This window comes from Martes martes (assembly GCF_963455335.1).
Source record: "Martes martes genome assembly, chromosome: 2".
NCBI lineage: Eukaryota > Metazoa > Chordata > Mammalia > Carnivora > Mustelidae > Martes > Martes martes.
In genome coordinates this window covers 158,390,349-158,408,593 of record NC_137889.1, presented here as the reverse complement: position 1 = coordinate 158,408,593, position 18,245 = coordinate 158,390,349, and the positions used below count along the sequence as shown (strand labels likewise).

Sequence of the window (18,245 nt, the reverse complement as noted above, 5' to 3'; positions counted from 1 at the left end):
TTGGTTGGGGACTTTAGCTGTGAGGCAATTAAGAATGTAGTTTGATTCAGTCACATGAATTATATAGATGATTTCACAAAGGAGAAGGTATTTCATCTGAGCTGAGAAGGGTGGATGGACTTAGATAGGAGATTAACTCAGCTAGGTTTTAAGTAGAGTAAGAAGTTCCTAAGCTACCTTAAGTTCACATGCTTAATGTCTCAGTGATTTTTCAAGGTACCCTACACCTGAAGAAATGACTCAGAATTCCATTTATTTATTGGTTTGGTCCTAAAAACTTAATTAAGTAAATATGCCCTAACAACTTAGTAGCCTTTAAACAAATACCACACATACATTGGAATCAAGATTTTTTTTTTTAGATTTTTATTTATTTATTTGACAGAGAGAGATCACAAGGAGGCAGAGAGCAGGCAGAGAGAGAGGAGGAAGCAGTCTCCCTGCAGAGCAGAGAGCCCGATGCGGGACTCGATCCCAGGTCCCTGAGATCATGACCTGAGCCGAAGGCAGAGGCTTAACCCACTGAGCCACCCAGGCGCCCGGAATCAAAATATTTTTATTTCATTCTTAAAGCACCATTATCTACTAGTGTGATGTCAGTTTCTTAAACTATGGAGTTGAGTTGGACGCTGCCACCTTTATTTACTGCTCTACACTGATAATTTGCCTTATATTTGCTTTTTGTTAGAGTGACTATCAAAAATTAAGCCTTGCAAAGATAGTGTCTTTGAAAGGAATACACATAATGAAGTACCTCTGCTAGTGGTTCTGTGGCATCACATGTCAGTTATGGAAAACGATAATATAAATTGTTTTGAATCTTAGGCAAGAACATAGTTATTCTCTGGAAATAGGGTATCATTTAACAAATTGAATCAATTTACTGTAGCAAGTTAAGTGACCTGTTTATACCCAAAGAAGGAAGTAGTTTACTCTTCTCTTGACTGGATATATAAATAGATGTTAAAGTTCTACAGTAATCTAAACTTAGACTGTGCTAGGGGATTATAAATAAACTGTCCTTTAGGCGATCTTATTGAACAACCAAATACCTTGTTTTGTTTTGTTTTGTTTTGTTTTTTTGGACATAACTTCGTAGAACTATATAAATTGAGAAATACAATGCTAGCATTACAGACACTGAAGACATTAAGTTAGTGATGAATCCAGAAATAGCCAGATCACCTAAAAGAGGTAAATGATTTCATTTTTAACTGACTTATGTATTCTTTGATGATAGTTCTTTATTTTTATGCTTATGGCATAGAAATAACTGATACTGGAAGAAATTGTTGGAGGAAGGTAATTTGATGACTATCGGTACCTACTGAATAACTATAATAGCATTCTCTGTGAGCATTTTTAAAAGTTGGTAATTGACCATTTCATAATGTTGGCATTGTAAAGGATGGGTAGGGTGTGGGTGTTAAGGCTTCACTATTTATAGTAGTGAAAAGAGCTGTATTTTATAAAGTCAGTACACTATATATAGTTTTTTTCTAATGAAGTTCTTGGTAAGTGCAAGCTGTTTTAGCCTTGTCATTTCTGTTTCTTTTACTGTTGTCATTCAAAAAGTATTCTACTGATAGGGCTGCTTTTAAAGTAATTGCTACACTCATCGTGGGGCTCAAACTCACAACCCTGAGATCAAGAGTTGCATGCTCAAATACCTACTGAGCTAGCCAGGTACCCCATCTACTGATAGGTGCTGATTTCACTTATATTGTTCTAGAACAGTAAATATAAAGTTGCCTTACTCTTTTTAATGACTGTATAGTTTGTTTTATTCTATTGATGGGCACTCAGATTTGCATTTTTGCTATTAAAAACACTTGCTATTAAAAACACTGGGTGGCTTAGTCAGTTGAGTGTCTGCCTTCTGCTCTGGTTGTCATGTCCAGGTCCAGGTCCAGGTCCTGGGATTTGAGCCCTGCTCAGTGGGGAGTCTGCTTCTCATTTTCCCTTTCCTTCTCCCCTCCCCCCTGCTTGTGCTTTCTCTCTCTCTCAGATAAATAAAATATTAAAAAGAAAAACAGGGGCGCCTGGGTGGCTCAGTGGGTTAAAGCCTCTGCCTTCGGCTCGGGTCATGGTCTCGGGGTCCTGGGAACGAGCCCCGTGTCGGGCTCTCTGCTCGGCAGGGAGCCTGCTTCCCTTCCCCTCTCTCTCTGCCTGCCTCTCTGCCTACTTGTGATCTCTGTCAAAATAAATAAAATCTTTAAAAAAAAAAAAAAGAAAAACATGTGCTGCCCTTAGTACCCTCCTGACAAAACCTGGTACACACATTTTTTTCACACATTCACACATATATGCCTGAAATGAATTCCCTACAAATGAAATTGGTTGGGTTACAGGGTTATGTTTGAATTTTAATAGATTGCCAGATTGCCTTTCATAGAGATTTATCTACTCTGACCAGTAAGGAATGAGCAAATGAATGTTTGTTTCTGTATCCTTGCCAGCACTGTATTGTGGAACTTTTTTTTTCTTTGTCATTATTGTAAGTGAAAAATGGAATATTATGGTTTTAATTTGCATTTCTTTTGTATGAAATTGAGCTTTTTACATGTTACTTATGAGCCATTTGTGTTTCTTTTTAGGCTTAGAGTAGTGCTTTTTTCATTTTTCCTGAAGTATTGCTATCTGCTTGACAGTTATTTGTAAGGTGCTATTTTAAAATGCATCCCAATCCCTGAGAAGGTAAATTTGAAAAAAATGTACAGTATTACAGGATTAATGAAACTTAGTGTTTGTCCATCTTTATGTGGTTAGTTGGCTTTTTTTTGTATTGATTGTAGGAGCTCTTAACAGAATTAGCATTCTGGTTATCGGTTGCAGTTTTCTTAACAAAATTGGCCTTCAGGATTTAAGTTCCAATTTTTACTCACTTTGCCATGTTTCTTTGCTTTGTTTATCACACTTTATGACATGTAGAAACTTGAATTTTATATAGGTGTTTTGAATTAATTGAAGAAAATGTATTCAGTTATTGAACAATTATTTGAATCCATGTGTTGTATTTTTGTTTTACACATCTTTGATCTATATGAATTTTTTTAAGGAGATAAAAGGTTTGAGGTAGGGATTTAGGTAGGTTCACACTCTATGTCTCTCAACACATTCCTACACCAGAGAATGTAACACTAAGTTATTGGGGATTATTTCCCCATGTAGGCACAGTTGTGCATTAGTTTTTGACATCCACTTAAGTTATGAATAATCTGATACAAAGTTTGTTAAAAATTTCGGGTGTGCATTTTGGGAAACTTTAACCTATGTATCTATTTTCTTTATGATTTTTTTCTTTGAACCAGACAAATTGAGAAATTTTTCAAAAAATTATAAATCTATGTAAACAGAAAACTAAGTAATACCTTTGTAGTCTGTAATGTTTTATCATACTTTTTTCATGTTGGAATTGGTGATACTGGTCAGGGTCAGGGTTGGCATTTGGCTTATAGTTGTTTTATGCCATTTGCATGTGCCCATTGCAAAAAAGAAATTCTCAAGATAAGTTCATACTACTCAGCACACAGAATTTTTTTTTGTTTATTTTATTTTATTAATTAAGCAGTCATGGTTGAAAATATAAACTGTTCCTGACTTAATCCTCAGGGATCTTTTGCTGCTGTAGGCATCTATTTAATCTGCCTCTGTATAACTTAATTTAGACGAGTGCATCTCAGACTTTAGCAAGCATCACACTCGTGAAAGCTTGTTCGAACAGATTGCTATGCCTCCTCTTCAAAATTTCTGATTAAGCGGATCAGGGGTGAGACCCAAGTTTTATGTTTTTCACTGGTTCACAGGTAGTAGTACAGATGACTTCTTAAGCAAGTTTTTGTTTCAGAACTGAAGAACATTGAATACTAGGGTATCCAGTCAAAGGTAGAGTTTGACTCTCCTATTCAGTTTTCAATTATTAGTCTATTGTTGAAACTTCAAAATTAGGTGATCAAAGTTTTATTATTGTGACACCTTACTTTTTGTGACTGATGCCTTACTGTGGTTAAATATTCCATTAGTACTGTGGAAGGTAGTAAAACTTGAAAATGGCTATGGCTTTTATAGGATCAACAGTACCAGGTTCTGCCTTTTTCTGTGCTTTGTGTTTGGTTACATTTTTTTTTTTAAAGCAGAGGGCTTCATTTATCTAATAGTATAGCAAGTCATCGGGTGGCTTTTCTTTTTTCTCAGGGTTAAGAAGGACCTTAATTTCACATAACACATAAAATTCATGCATAATTTAAAAAGGAAACAAAAACAAGGAAAAACCGTAAAAGATACAGGGGAACAGTTCTGTTAATACACAGATAAAGTGCTGTTCCATACAAAACAACAGAAAGAATCAGAATCAAGTCACTCTAAATATAAAGAAAATCACCTCAAATACTGTGCCAAAGTTGCCGGTAAATCTGATAGTGGCTTAATTAGGAGAAGTGTAGGACCCTTCTGTTTTCCTCCCGATAGCATAAGTAAACAACAGTGACAACAGGTCAGAGGAGTCTCGATGGAAGGACAAACCCAGAGGGGGAAGGAAACCTGGGGGAAGGATAGGTGTGTGGTCTTACTCTCAGCTTCCCCTCTGTTCTTGAAATAGGCCAGGTCAATTGATTGGTCTTCATTATTTTGACATTTGACCTATTGAATTTGGGTTTTAATCCACAGCCTCATCCCCTTTTGTTTTTTGCCAGTGAACATGTCTGTACTTTGGAGCCTCTTAATGTACTTTAAGAAAAGTCCAGTGTTCCTAAAATCAACTGTGTATGTTCATACTGGCACACTTGTAATTTTATCAAAACTTACAGCACCCATAGAAAGAAAAATTTACTGTGTAATATAACAACAAAAAACAGTGCCTGAAGTCTAGTAAATGAAAGCATGCCATAAAGGAATCAATGATTGTGGTGACACATAGCAAAGAATTGTCCCAAAACTCTCAAGGCCTAACAAACTGGAGTTTAAAAAAAAAAAAAGTATGTTTTTCAGATGTTAAATAAGATATATACGAATAGAGACAAGATTAGAATTTTGAGGTAACTCCTGAGAAAGATTTTGGATGGCAGAAATCTGTTCAGTTTTGGTACACACTTAAAAGAGAGCATTACTCAGTGTTAAAGTAAGATAGGTAGGAGGAAAAGGATGTACCTGCATACTTGTTTTGGGGGGACACTTTTATGTGACTTCCATCTGGTACTGGGTTGAGGTTTTTTTAATTTTTTTTTAAGATTTTTTTTTTAAATTTATTTAATAGAGATCACAAGTAGGCAGAGAGGCAGGCAGAGAGAGAGAGAGGAAGGGAAGCAGACTCCCTGCTGAGCAGAGAGCCTGATGCAGAGAGCCCAATGCAGGGCTCAGTCCCAGAACCCTGGGATCATGACCTGACCTGAAGGCAGAGGCTTTAACCCACTGAGCCACCCAGGCGCCCCGTGGGTTGAGTTTTTTTTTTTTTTTTTTTTTTTTTTTTTTTTTTTTTAAAGATCTCTCTTTATATAGAAGATCCAGATATACTTGGGAGGTCTGGCTCTGTTTCCCTGATACAAAAGGTGATGGGCACCTGGGTGGCTCAGTTGGTTAAGCCTCCAACTCTTGGTTTCTGCTCAGGTTATGATCTCAGGGTTGTGAGAACAAGCCCAGCTCCGGCTCCAGGTTCACTCAGTGTGGAGTCTGCTTGAGATTCTCTTGCCTCTGCCTGTCTGGCTCTTGTATGTGCCTGTGCACACGTGTGCTCTCTCTCAGATAAATCTTTTTTAAAAAGGCCATCTGAGGGTTGGGGGTCAATTAAATCAGGTTAGAAAAAGTTTGGCTGACTAAGAGCATCTGCTGCAGTCATTTCAGAGGACAAAGAAAGTAGTATAGTACTTATGTTTTAATATTCTATTAAATATTAATATTTAATATTTACTCAGTAGTACTTTTGTTTTAATATTACTGCTTATCTGTAGATCACAGATGAGCTTACAAACTACTTTTTTTCTGTATGTTTCCAACCCCCACCCCCACACCAAGTAACTTTTTGCTATTGTATTTATATGTACATTTTTCTTGGACTTTGAGGAGAGTATGTTAGTATAGGAGGGGTTCAGGATTGGGGATCAGTACAGTGATACTTAGTCTTAAGGTATTTAACTGGTTTTGAGACTCTGGGAAAGTTAACTACTAATAGTGAATTTTCTACACTAGAAAAGCAGCAATATTGATTATATTTCTAAGAGACCTTTCAACTTTAATTAGAATATTTATTTTAGAGAGTGCATGCACGCAAGTGGGTGAGAGGGCAGAGGAAGAGAATCTCACACAGGCTCCCCGCTAAGCGCAGAGCCCAACTCAGCTCGGGGCTCCATCTCATAACCCTGAGATCATGACCTGAGCTGAAACCGAAAGTTGGTATGCTTAACTGACAGAGCCACCCAGGTGCCCCTACAAATGTAATTTTTTCCGAAGCTCTCTATTACACAAACAGCAGACTTCCTACATTCCTGTGGTGCAGGAGAGGTAACAGTAACATCTCAGAATTAGATCACTGAGAGATGATCAAATGCTAAGACACCTGTTAGGAGTCTGTCTCTGGAGTCTGGAAGTCAGAGGGTTTAGTTGACCATTTAACTTAGTACATATATTATACATACTTTCTAATAAAACAAGACAAATAGTAGTTCCATTAACGTACAATATCTGTATTCTGCCATTTGCAACATTTCCCCTCAGAAAAATCTAAAAGAATGGGTACTGGGCTTAGCTGTGCTTTTAAATGCTTCTACACTGTTGTGGTTGTGTGAAGCTTGAGTGTAAGGAGGAAAAAGATCAAAATAAAGCAGGTGACTTTTTTTTTTAACAAGTTTCAAGGAGTTCTCAAGTTAAAGCCTGGTACTTTTATCAGTTCTGTGACTTTTTCACATTTTTAGTATTTGAGATTGAGGTACATTTTTACAATCTGAGAGTCTTATAAATTGGTAGCGATTTGGTGGTGGTTATTGCCTGTGAATGCTTGAACTTGATCTAGCTGTACATATTTCACTTCAGATAAGTAATACACTATTGTTGGAACTACGTGTACTGGGTTTATTTGCTAATTAAAACGTCTTCAGAAAGATTATACTGGGATTCCATGTTGGAATGAGTAAGCTTGGATACTGAGCATGGTGTACATTTGATAGTATTTAAGCAAATATTTATTGTTCACAGAGTGACCAGTTCATTTTTTTTTTCCCCTCGAATGAAAGAACAGACAAGAGCTTTGTGGAATCTGAGGAAGTTACTCACAAGCTGATGAAACTGTATTGTGTTTTGCTACTGAGATAATGGGCAAAAGGATTGCCTATTTCATGTCAGTAATTAACAGCTGAAGTCAGGAGAAATTACTACATGTCCTCAAATAGATCAGAGATATTTCAAAGCAGCTAGAGGCTATAGTGTAGCTGATTCATGCACTATGCTGCACTGTCGTTAAGCCATTGAATCATATTTTAATTGGCACTGTTTTTTTCTTTCATGGTCTTAATATAAAATAATCTTCAGGTAATTCTGTATTAATTGCAGAAATGTAGTTTACTTTAAAAAATATGGCCAAATAAGAAAGAAGCCTAAAATATAGTAAGGATGGGTTTGTTTGTTTGCCCAAAGTCTTACTAAATTTAGAATTAAGTTCAAGTGAAATAAGGAGAACAGTTCACTTCTGCTGTACATTGTCAATTTAGTGAACTTAACTGCTCCAGCAAATCACATTAGCTAAAAATAGCAGGTTCGTCCATGAAAGATTAGGTTAGACTAATTTGTGAAAAATAAAAACCCCAAAATGGTGAAGTTAGAAATGATGACTTCTCATTTTTATACTGCTTTTAAATTTGTAAATCATGAATTGAATGAACTGTGACTTTAGCCTATATAGGCAGACTTTGTTTTGTCTGTGTGCCAAACTCTAGGGATAGTTGTTTTCTCTTAGTGACAGTAGCAGCCAGAGTAGAATGGATGGGAGGTGGCTGGCCCATAACACCACTTGCAAACCAAACCACCCTGCATCTGGGAGCTGTATTAGCTGTTTTATCTTGAGTCATCTCTAAACCTCCTTTCCCTCTCTGCATTGATTTAGTGGATATCTTTTTCCTTTTGTATCTCATATATTTATCAACATTTCTGTAGTGCTAATGCTGCCCCTTATTCCATGAATGTATTCCTTTTTGTGCTTGCCATTATGTCATTGAATTGGACGGGACTGGGGCAAACAGATGGTAGACTTTTGTGCTGTCTCAGCTCTTTTGAACCAAGGAAGCCTGTTGTTGACTTAAGTGGGGAATTACTAATACGGCTTTAAAGAAATGTGCATTTGCATTGTGGTAACATTTTAGTGATATGGTGTTATAAAACAACTTAAAGTGACTTCTTAGTTTTGTTTTGCAAGTTGAACATTTTATGTTTTAAATTGTTTTTGAGAAACTCACTTAAGTGATGCGTTTTGGCTTTGGCATTTGTATGAAACCATGTGCTCATTATATTCCATAAGCAGATTTAATCTTGTTTTCTTAATGCATTTCAGTATTACAGTCTCACTTGACAAAATTTGATAGTGTATAGCTTGTTTGATACTCTTAGAAACTTTTCTTCATGTTTAATTTTACAATTGATTATGAAACAATAGCACATTTGTTTTGGGAAAAATTTAATTTTGATTTTCCTGATGTCTTTGCATGTCATGAAGTTGAGTTTTAAAATGCTCTAAATGAACCTTGGCCAACTTGTTTTTTGTGAATATAGGTATATGACTGATGGGATGCTACTTCGTGAAGCTATGAATGATCCCCTCCTGGAGCGTTATGGTGTAATAATTCTTGATGAGGCTCATGAAAGGACTTTGGCTACAGATATCCTCATGGGTGTTCTGAAGGAAGTTGTAAGACAGAGATCAGACTTAAAGGTGAAATAATTTTTTTACTCATTTATTTCATTAAAAAAAGTATATGTAAAAAAACCAGGATATATGCCAATCACTCTAATCACCTGTAAAATATCAGTTGTAAAACAAGGAACCAGTAAGTACCTACATTGTTATTTTTATTTGTTTCTAAGGTACATAACTCTGTCTTCATGTGTGCTCTTGGTATGATTTCACTTTTTAGTAATGTATTTTTAAGCCAAATCTTTTCCATTTCTAACCCACCTCCTGTTTTCTAGTGATCTAATAACCCTGCTTACCCTACCCTTCATTAAATACAGAAACCTCAAATCTTTGTCCTGCCCCAACATAAACACACCCATTATAGCTCGTCATGTTGGGTAATAGGAACAGCTATACCCAGAACAAGCAAGCCTTTCCTCAGAAATGTGTTCACTTAACCTAGCTTGCTTGGGGTTTTTTTCTGTCTGTTATATTGCCACTACCCTGGCCAGTGTTAAACCTAAGGACCTAAAACGGACTGAATTTTCTGACCTTTTTGCCTCACAGAGTTTAGGAAGTGCTTCTCTCTCTCTCTCTCTCTTTTTTTTTTTTTTTAATATTTTACTTACTTATTTGACAGAGACAGCCAGAGAGGGAACACAAGCAAGGGAAGTGGGAGAGGGAGAAGCAGGCTTCCCGCTGAGCGGGGAGCCCGATCTGGGGCTCTATCCCAGTACCCTGGGATCATGAACTGAGCCGCCTAGGTGCCCCATGAAGTGCTTTTTTTGCTGTGTGTGTGTGTACCGTTTATTGGAGCTTAGGCTCCTCATTCAGTTGTTAGTATATATGTTATCAGGATTGTACACGGTGCAGAAAGATTCTGGGTCTTAAAAAAATTGTTATCTTAGTATGTTTTTGCCTGTAAATTAAAATTACACTTTTAAAGAGTGTATTTGAAAAATTAATGCTGTCATTATTGATTAAACTTTATGAACTGTTGAAGTTTTTGTTTTGTTTTAATCGAAGTATAGTTGACACACAACGTTATCTTAGTTTCTGATGTACAGCATAGTGATTGGTAATGACAACTCTGCATACATTGTGCTGTGCTCACCTCGAGTATAGCTACCATCTGTGACCATACAACACTATTAAAATACCATTGCCTATATTTCCTATGCTGTACCTTTCATTTGCATGACTTATGCATTCCATAGGTGGAAGTTTGACACTTCTACTCTACTTCACTCATTTTGCCCATCCCTCCACCCCCTTCTGGCAGCCACCAGTTCTTTGTATTTATAGGCCTGTTTCTGCTTTTTGTTCTTTAGAGTTCACGTATAAGTGAAATCATGTGTGGGTTATTAAAGCTTTTAGGAAAGAAAGTCAAAGTGGAAATTACTGTGTTTTATGTTTTATGGGGTGCCTTCTTTTTAAGTAAACTTTTTAATGGATCCTGTAATATGTGATTTACGTGGGGGAGGGGGCGGTGACTGCCCTGTCTTTTAGCCCTACCCCTGAATGGCCTTTTGTGGCTATGGCTTTTTACAACAGTGTAGAAAATCCCTGTGTAGGAATTTTTCTAAAGAAGTCATGCTTAGGGGCACCTGGGTGGCTCAGTGGGTTAAAGCGTCTGCCTTTGGCTCAGGTCATAATCCCAGGGTCCTGGGATTGAGCCCCGCATCCGCCTCTCTGCTCAGCAGGGAGCCTGCTTCCCCGTCTCTCCCTGCCTGCCTCTCTCCCTACTTGTGATCTCTCTCTCTCTCTCTCTCTCTCTCTGTCAAATAAATAAAAATATCTTTAAAAAAAAAAAAAAAGAAGTCATGCTTATTCAAAGTGATTTGGAAGAAGGAGAAAATTTATATCTGTGCCACTGATTTTTTTTGTCTTTTTTTTGCATTTCCTGTTTTTTCTTGTGTACAAGGTTATCATTTCCTGTCTTAATACAGTAGTAATTATACTGTGTATTAATGTTTCATCAATCCCTTTTACATATTATGTAAACTATGTAAACATGTTAGGAACATTTTATGAACTTTGGGTTTTAAGGTATTATTTCATGAAGATGTAGTATAGTTTATTGGATATTGAGTTTCTAATTTTTTAAAATGTTAGTAACTTTTACTATAGCTCAACATTTCTGTGTTTGGTTTTTTTTTTTTTTTAAAGATTTATTTATTTTAGAGAAAGGGAGCATGAGCCGGGGGGAGGGGCAGTGAGGGAGTGAACAGAACTTTAAACAGACTCCTTACTGAGCTGGGGTTGGAGGAGGATCTCAGAATTCTGAGATCACGACCTGAGCTGAAATCAAGAGTCAGATGCTTAAGGGCCTGAGCCATCCAGGTTCCCCAACATTTGATTTTTTTATAATTAATTTGAATGAGGATTTTTATAGGTTTTTAAATAACATATATAGAATATATATTATATATAGAACAGCAACCGTTACTTGTCTTTTTTCCTTAAGAGCATGTAAGAATCCTTGAAGACAACCTCAAATAATTCACTGTTGTTTTTTTTCCCCAGGTTATAGTTATGAGTGCTACTCTAGATGCAGGGAAATTCCAGATTTACTTTGATAACTGTCCTCTCTTAACTATTCCTGGGCGTACACATCCTGTTGAGATCTTTTATACTCCTGAACCAGAGAGAGATTATCTTGAAGCTGCCATTCGAACAGTGATCCAAATTCATATGTGTGAAGAGGAGGAGGGAGATCTTCTACTTTTCTTAACTGGTCAAGAGGTATAGTCATTATTTGCTTCACTATTTAGCCTTTAGCATATTAAATTATACAACAGCTATGAACTTGGCATATATTAACCATGTATTTCTTATCCCAAGTTTTAAAGATTTTCTTCAAGTTGATAGTATTTATGTATGACATGTATAACCCCTTTGTCTCTGTACTCTATGAATACCCTTTTATATGGTTGGTGTTTGTTAATTATCCTAAGAATGTTACATGCTTTTAGAATTTCAAGGTTTAGCGATTGCAGTCTCAGCTTTGGAGAGACCTAAGTGGTAAGTAGTGGTGTGGTAATTTACAGTTTTGCTAAAGCAATAACTTGAACCACACAGCTGCTGTGAAAATCAGATTGTCCTAGTCAGTTAGCTTTTGAGTGACTTGGGTGCCCATTCAGCATCAAAACAAATGTTTGTGTTTTGGTTTTGTTTTCCATGCATTCACTGAGGATTAGAAGCATCACTGAAATTTCTTAGTTAGAATTTACCTCATTTTAAGATACACATATTTTATTCCCAGGTGCTGCATTTTTAAAATTTATTTCCCATAGGTTTAAAGGTGTGCTGTGACATCCTCAAGGTAAAGTTCAGGGAAGAGCTGTCTGGATAAGAAAGTTTCAGAGAGAGAGGGGCGCCTGGGTGGCTCAGTGGGTTGAAGCCTCTGCATTCGGCTCAGGTCATGATCCCAGGGTCCTGGGATCGAGCCCCGCATCGGGCTCTCTGCTCAGCAGGGAGACTGCTTCCTCCCTCTCTCTCTGCCTGCCTCTCTGCCTACTTGTGATCTCTCTCTGTCAAATAAATAAATAAAATATTTAAAAAAAAAAAAAAAAGAAAGTTTCAGAGAGCCTTTTACTGGAGGTTTTCTTAAGAGCTTGTCCTTTGTTTCAGTAGGTTTTATGAATTTTCTAGAATGTGCTTTTCAAACAAACATACATGCAGATCACTAAGAAAATTTGCAGATTCTGATTCAATAGATCTGGTGGAGCCTGAGATTCTGTATTGCTAACAAGCTTTCAATAATGCTGAAGCTCTCCAGGGTTGAGTGGTGAGGTTCTACAGTAGCGCTGTCCCTTCAGACCTTTCTTCAGTGCTGGACATGTTCTTTGTGCTGTTGAATATGGTAGCCACCAGGAATCTTACGGCTTTTGAGTATTTGAAATGTGGCTGTGAGAGGAGGGATTAAATTTTAATATTGCAGCATTTTTATAATTTAAGTTTAAATAACTACAGGTGCCAACCCTTCTGCTTCAGTTTTTGTATGGCCCACGAATTAGGAATTGTTTTTACATTTTTAAACAGTTTTAAGTAAGAACAAAAATGTGCAGCAGAGATGATACATGGATGCAAAGCCTAAATTGTTTTGGTCCTTTACAATAAAAGGTCTGGCCCCTGCCCCAGAACATTTTTTCTGAAGTGTGGCCAGTGAACTGCCTGCTGAAGGGAGGAGAGTTTGTTAAAGCAAGTTCTTGGCCCTCTTCCAGACTTGCTAAAATAGGTGAAATCTTTGGTGAAATATAGGAATCTGCAACTTCAGTGAGGTCTGTGGGCCCTTTTTGTATTTCCTTAGGTTTAAAAGGTCACTGTCCTAGAGGAATGCTTAAACCCACATAATTCCTGTAGTACATTAATGACACAACTATAAACACTGTTGTGGGGAATTGCCCTAGTTCTCCCAGATGGCAAATCAGAGGTCTCCTGTGTGACTGTCTGCCTCCATTGGAATGTGAATTACTTTATTTGTATTCAGTTTCTACAGGAATGTTTGATAACACATAATATACCGGCAGATGCTATTTTAAGAGCTATAAGTGTTGAGTATTTTCCTCGCATTTCTTCAGTATTTATGTGATCTACAATTTGTACCCCCGTTGGCCATAGTTCTTTACTATACAGCAGGATTTTTCAACTTCAGCGCTATTTACATGATAGGTTCTGATCAGTTTTTTTGTTGTAGGGTAACCTCTGCATTGTGACATCTTTGGTCTTTACTCATTAGATGCATAACATTGTCTCCCCCAGTTGTGACAACCAAAAATGTCAGCAGACATTGCCACATGTCCCCTGGGTGGAAAATCATTCCCAGTAAAGAATCACACTTGTTCTTCTGGGAAATAAAACGTGTTGCAAATTCGGTTTTATAGATAGACCTATGTTGGTACTAGTCTTTTTTATGCATTTTGAATGGAAGAATTTTTATATATTTTGTAAGCAAGAGTACCAAATGCTTTTTTGATGGCGTATAAATGGTATTTATGCAGTAATGCAGTCTTTAGTCAGTTGTATTCATTTTGTCCTTTTGTGCCAGGGCTCTAGTTCCGTGCTTCATCTAGAGGACTGCATAGTGTATTTTCTTAAACGACTTTTAAAAATAGCCATTATGTTCAGATAACTAAGCATATTAGAATTTTATCAGAAGTATCGAATGGTCTCACGGTGAGGACCTGAAAGGCTTTTCTACGCTTTAAGTTCTTGTGCTTGATGCTTTGGCAGCTATGCTATCGTTGGGGAAAGGAAGGGAGCAAGCCCCATGGTTTTCAAATGTGTGCTGGAGTATGTTTCCAGTAAAGTTATTGACTGTGATTGTGAACTAAGTTTGCGTATGTTCTGCTACATTTTAAAAATCATCTTTAGGTGACTAGTCTTGAATTTGAAGATCTTTAGGGAGAAAGGAGCAGAGTACCTAATGTATTTTGTTTCACTGATTCTGTTTAGTAAAGCTGACTTAAAGATATATCATATTACTGTTTTTCATATCTGTGAACCTGTTTTATTTTCACGTGGTCAGTTAAATGGTAGTTTCTCAGAATTCATTATTCTTGTTTTCATAAATTTGAATAGCACCTGTAAAATTCAGTTTTCTCATGAAGTTTTAAAATGATTTTTAAGAGCATTTTACCGTTTTGACTGCTTAAACAATAATGCATCTATAGTAATCTGAGTTAATTTGGGAGTAGGAGCGCAGTCTTGGTGAAATGTTGAGAAAGATTTGAATTCTAGAATAGTTTTTAGTAATTTTATGTTAATGCGTAAAATTTGGATTCGTGATTAAAATGAAGTGTGTTGCCTCGTGGAAGTCCTTAGGAGGGCTACACTTCTCAGTTAGATAAGAATGATTATAATTGAAATACCAATTGCTTGTCAGGGATTACGTGAAGGTGTTAAAACCATTCTTTAAGCAGCACCTTATTTTATCTTTAATTTTGCTGAGTAAAATGCCTTTTCCATATGCAGTGCGTTCAGCCTCCTCAAATTAGTGGTCCAAATTTATTTACTTACATATATTAATACTTTTGGAGCTGAAAGTCTTAAAAATTTTTGAGCTACTGTCTCAATAGTTAATAATGCTCATAACTAAGCAACCCTAAGCAGATGGTTGCTTTATGCTGCTGAATGTCAGTGAGCTTTGTGCTCTACTGAACTTGAGTGTTGACTATGGAAGTTTGGTAAACTTTAGGGAAAAATTTGTTGCAGTTTTAAAACTAAGTGTTTAGAACCTTGCTTGTGTGAAAAACAAGTGGTGTGGGACTATTTTTTCCCTCCCATCATTAGGGATCTCTCTATATCCCATGCAGTAGTGATTGTGTTTTAGCTGTATACATATTTGACAGATTGGAAAGTATAAAGTTAGAACTATCTTGCTAAAATTCTGGAATCTGAAAATGTACATTGGGGCACTTTGTTTTCTAAATGAAATCTGGAGGTTTGGAGACTTTGAAACTTTTGTTTTCTAGTCAAATATCTGGTTAAGTTAGCTAAATTAAAACAGTATTCTGAATATTGGCATCAGTTTTCCTGTGTTTGTTTTTATTTTAGAAAAATTAATTTGGAGTTAAATTCAAATCTTTTTTATTTGGAAGAGATCTAATTTTGTATTTGCATACCAGCAGGGGGCATTCTAATCTAGACACAGCATTTAAATGCTTTTTTTTCCTAAAAATACTTGTTTTGTTATATTTTTTTCTATTGGTCAGTGGTATTCTTTCATTTTCTTTTAGAAACTTCAAATTTCAGAGGGAACTATGAACATCGAATCCTTAATAATAATTTTCTACATGATAATTTTCAACCCCCTTACTGTTTTTTAAGAGAACTGCTATGTTGGGGCGCCTGGGTGGCTCAGTGGTTTAAGCCTCTGTCTTCGGCTCAGGTCATGATCTCAGGGTCTTGGGATCGAGCCCCAGATTGGGCTCTCCGCTCAACAGAAGCCTGCTTCCTCCTTTCTCTCCGCCTGCCTCTCTGCCTACTTCTGATTTCTCTCTGTCAAATAAATAAATAAAGTCTTTAAAAAAAAAAAAAAGAGAACTGCTATGTTTGAAACAGAGGGTGAAAAAATTTTTTGGTCTTAAGTATCCAAAGACTTTGTATTTTTTAACATGGAAACAGTTACACTTTGATAAAATCATTTCAAGGAAGATAATTTTAGTTTAATATAATAAAAATACAGGCTACATTTACCTGATAAGAAATTTTTTCCCCTTTTTTTCTTTAATCATTCTGATTTTTGAGTAAGAGATAATTTGTTGATAGCTTCTGATTGGGTGGTGCCTTGGACAGGCTGCCAGATCATTTAACACACTTCTGAATTTAACCGAATTAATGCTTTAGTAGAAGTTAAATTGTTGCTCTCTCCCCATGCCCCCCCTTTTAAGTCCCTTTGCCACTCCCGTAGAGTCCACCTAACCTACCTTTCTCTGTCTCCCACACTCTGAGTATTTATTGAGTCCTCTCTTAAAAATGTAGAAATGAATGCAAATGCATTGGAAATTATTTTCTGTGGCCGGGAAATTTTTGAAGATGCTGTAAGTTATTTGGATTAGCCTTCTTAAATATCTGTGTTGATACTGTAAAGGTGTTTGTTCTCATTAGGCACAATGAAGCAAATCTTCCATATAATCACATTAGTGATACGTGACATTAAAGCCTAATTGGCTTATTTAAAATATCTAGCACATCAATTTCTTTTAGATTGTAAAAATTTAAAAGGTTATGAGTGCAGTTAAATATTCCTCGGTGAATAATTTTAATTTCAGTACAATTTGTTGAGAATTTAATTAGGACTTTTGACTAGAAGAAAAGAGTGTGGAGTGCCAATAAATAGTTGTCTATTTGAGTACAGAAATCAAAATTTCTTCAATAGTTTCGGAAATCCCAATGAAGTTTACTAACTTAGTTTTGATTTACCAAATTCAAAGTAAACTTCATAGAACTAATAAGATTATGATAAATACTTAAATGTTTCAGTGTGTATTTGTTTTGTTTTTACACTCAGTCTTTTATTTTGTAGGAAATTGATGAAGCCTGTAAGAGAATAAAGCGTGAGGTTGATGATTTGGGCCCTGAAGTTGGTGACATTAAAATCATTCCATTATACTCTACACTTCCTCCTCAGCAGCAGCAACGCATTTTTGAGCCTCCGCCTCCAAAAAAGCAGAATGGAGCGATTGGAAGAAAGGTTAGCATTGAAATATTCTCTATAAATGTTTCATTAACACAGAACTGAGATATGAAACTGTTGAATTTTTAAGTACTAAATTACAGGTGGTGGTGATCTGAGATGCACACTACAAAATAATCTGTATTTCAAAAGTAAATAGAAAAAGTGTGTATTTTGGTGGAATTTTATCTTTTGACCTTAGAGTAGTAAGAGCATGTACTGTTTTCCATCCCCCACAGGAAACCCCTCCTTAGTAAATGGGTGCTTGGTTAGGGTGGGTCAAGAAAAGCAGGAGATGATCATGTGTTGTCTTTCTCTCCATTAAGTCACTTGGCAAAAGCTAAGCACTTTTTTCTTCAGTGCCTTGGCTTCTGCCTAGAATTTTCTTAAAGACCTAACCAATTGTCATGTCTGTAGGTATGAAATATTAACTGCACAGATTTCTGATAATAGCATTCATCGTGCTGCATTGCATAAATATGTGGGTTTCTTTAGGGCAGAAATACAGATTCTCTTAGTATGGATGTCTGCCTGGCATAGGAAGGGGCAAGGGTTTTTCTAAACCTGTTTCTGGGCTCTTTGTTGGGAGGGGAAGGGGATCTGAGTTGAAGTTTGAAACAGCTATGCTTTTATTTTATTTTGAGAGCTGGAGGTTCTAGTAGGTTCTTCAAAAATAAAATTATATTGTTTGAAAAGGTTTGAAAAACATTAGTGGAATTAGTCATTTATTAGGTTAAGTAGCTGCTGAATATGAATTTTGGTAAGATTCTTAAGGTTTTTTTGTTCGTTTGTTTGTTTTTAAGTGGATATTATTTACGTCATCACTTTGGGGGATTATCATCAAGGATTAAGCTTTGTGTATACAGACTACTAATATATCTAGAATAAACTAGTCCTTCATGGTAACTGCTGTAAATTCCTTGAGTATATTCCTGTAGAAAAAACTTTGAAATACTACTTAGGTATGATTTATTTGTCAGTTAGATTTGGAATTGATTGCTTTCTAATTTCTATGTTCAGGAATACCAGATTCCCACAACTTTTTCTGCTATTTATTTCAGTCTTTTTGCTAATGTTTATCATTATTGAAAAGTTACACATTATAAAGATACTTAAATATATCAGGGCTACTTATATCTTTATATGGCTGTGTAAGTTAAATGAACTAAATACATTTTTCAAATTGAAGGAAACTAC

The 18,245-nt window shown here is 36.2% G+C and overlaps 1 protein-coding gene across 1 annotated transcript in view; it reads left to right on the top strand.

Moving 5' to 3' along the window:
- The window catches only part of DHX15 (DEAH-box helicase 15), a 58,095-nt gene that overhangs the window by 18,873 nt on the left and 20,977 nt on the right, over window positions 1-18,245 (top strand). Inside the window, exons 4-6 of the mRNA XM_080796173.1 lie at window positions 8,749-8,908; window positions 11,396-11,614; window positions 16,899-17,066. Coding sequence (XP_080652299.1) covers window positions 8,749-8,908; window positions 11,396-11,614; window positions 16,899-17,066 — 547 coding nt within the window. The remainder of the gene's footprint in view (window positions 1-8,748; window positions 8,909-11,395; window positions 11,615-16,898; window positions 17,067-18,245) is intronic.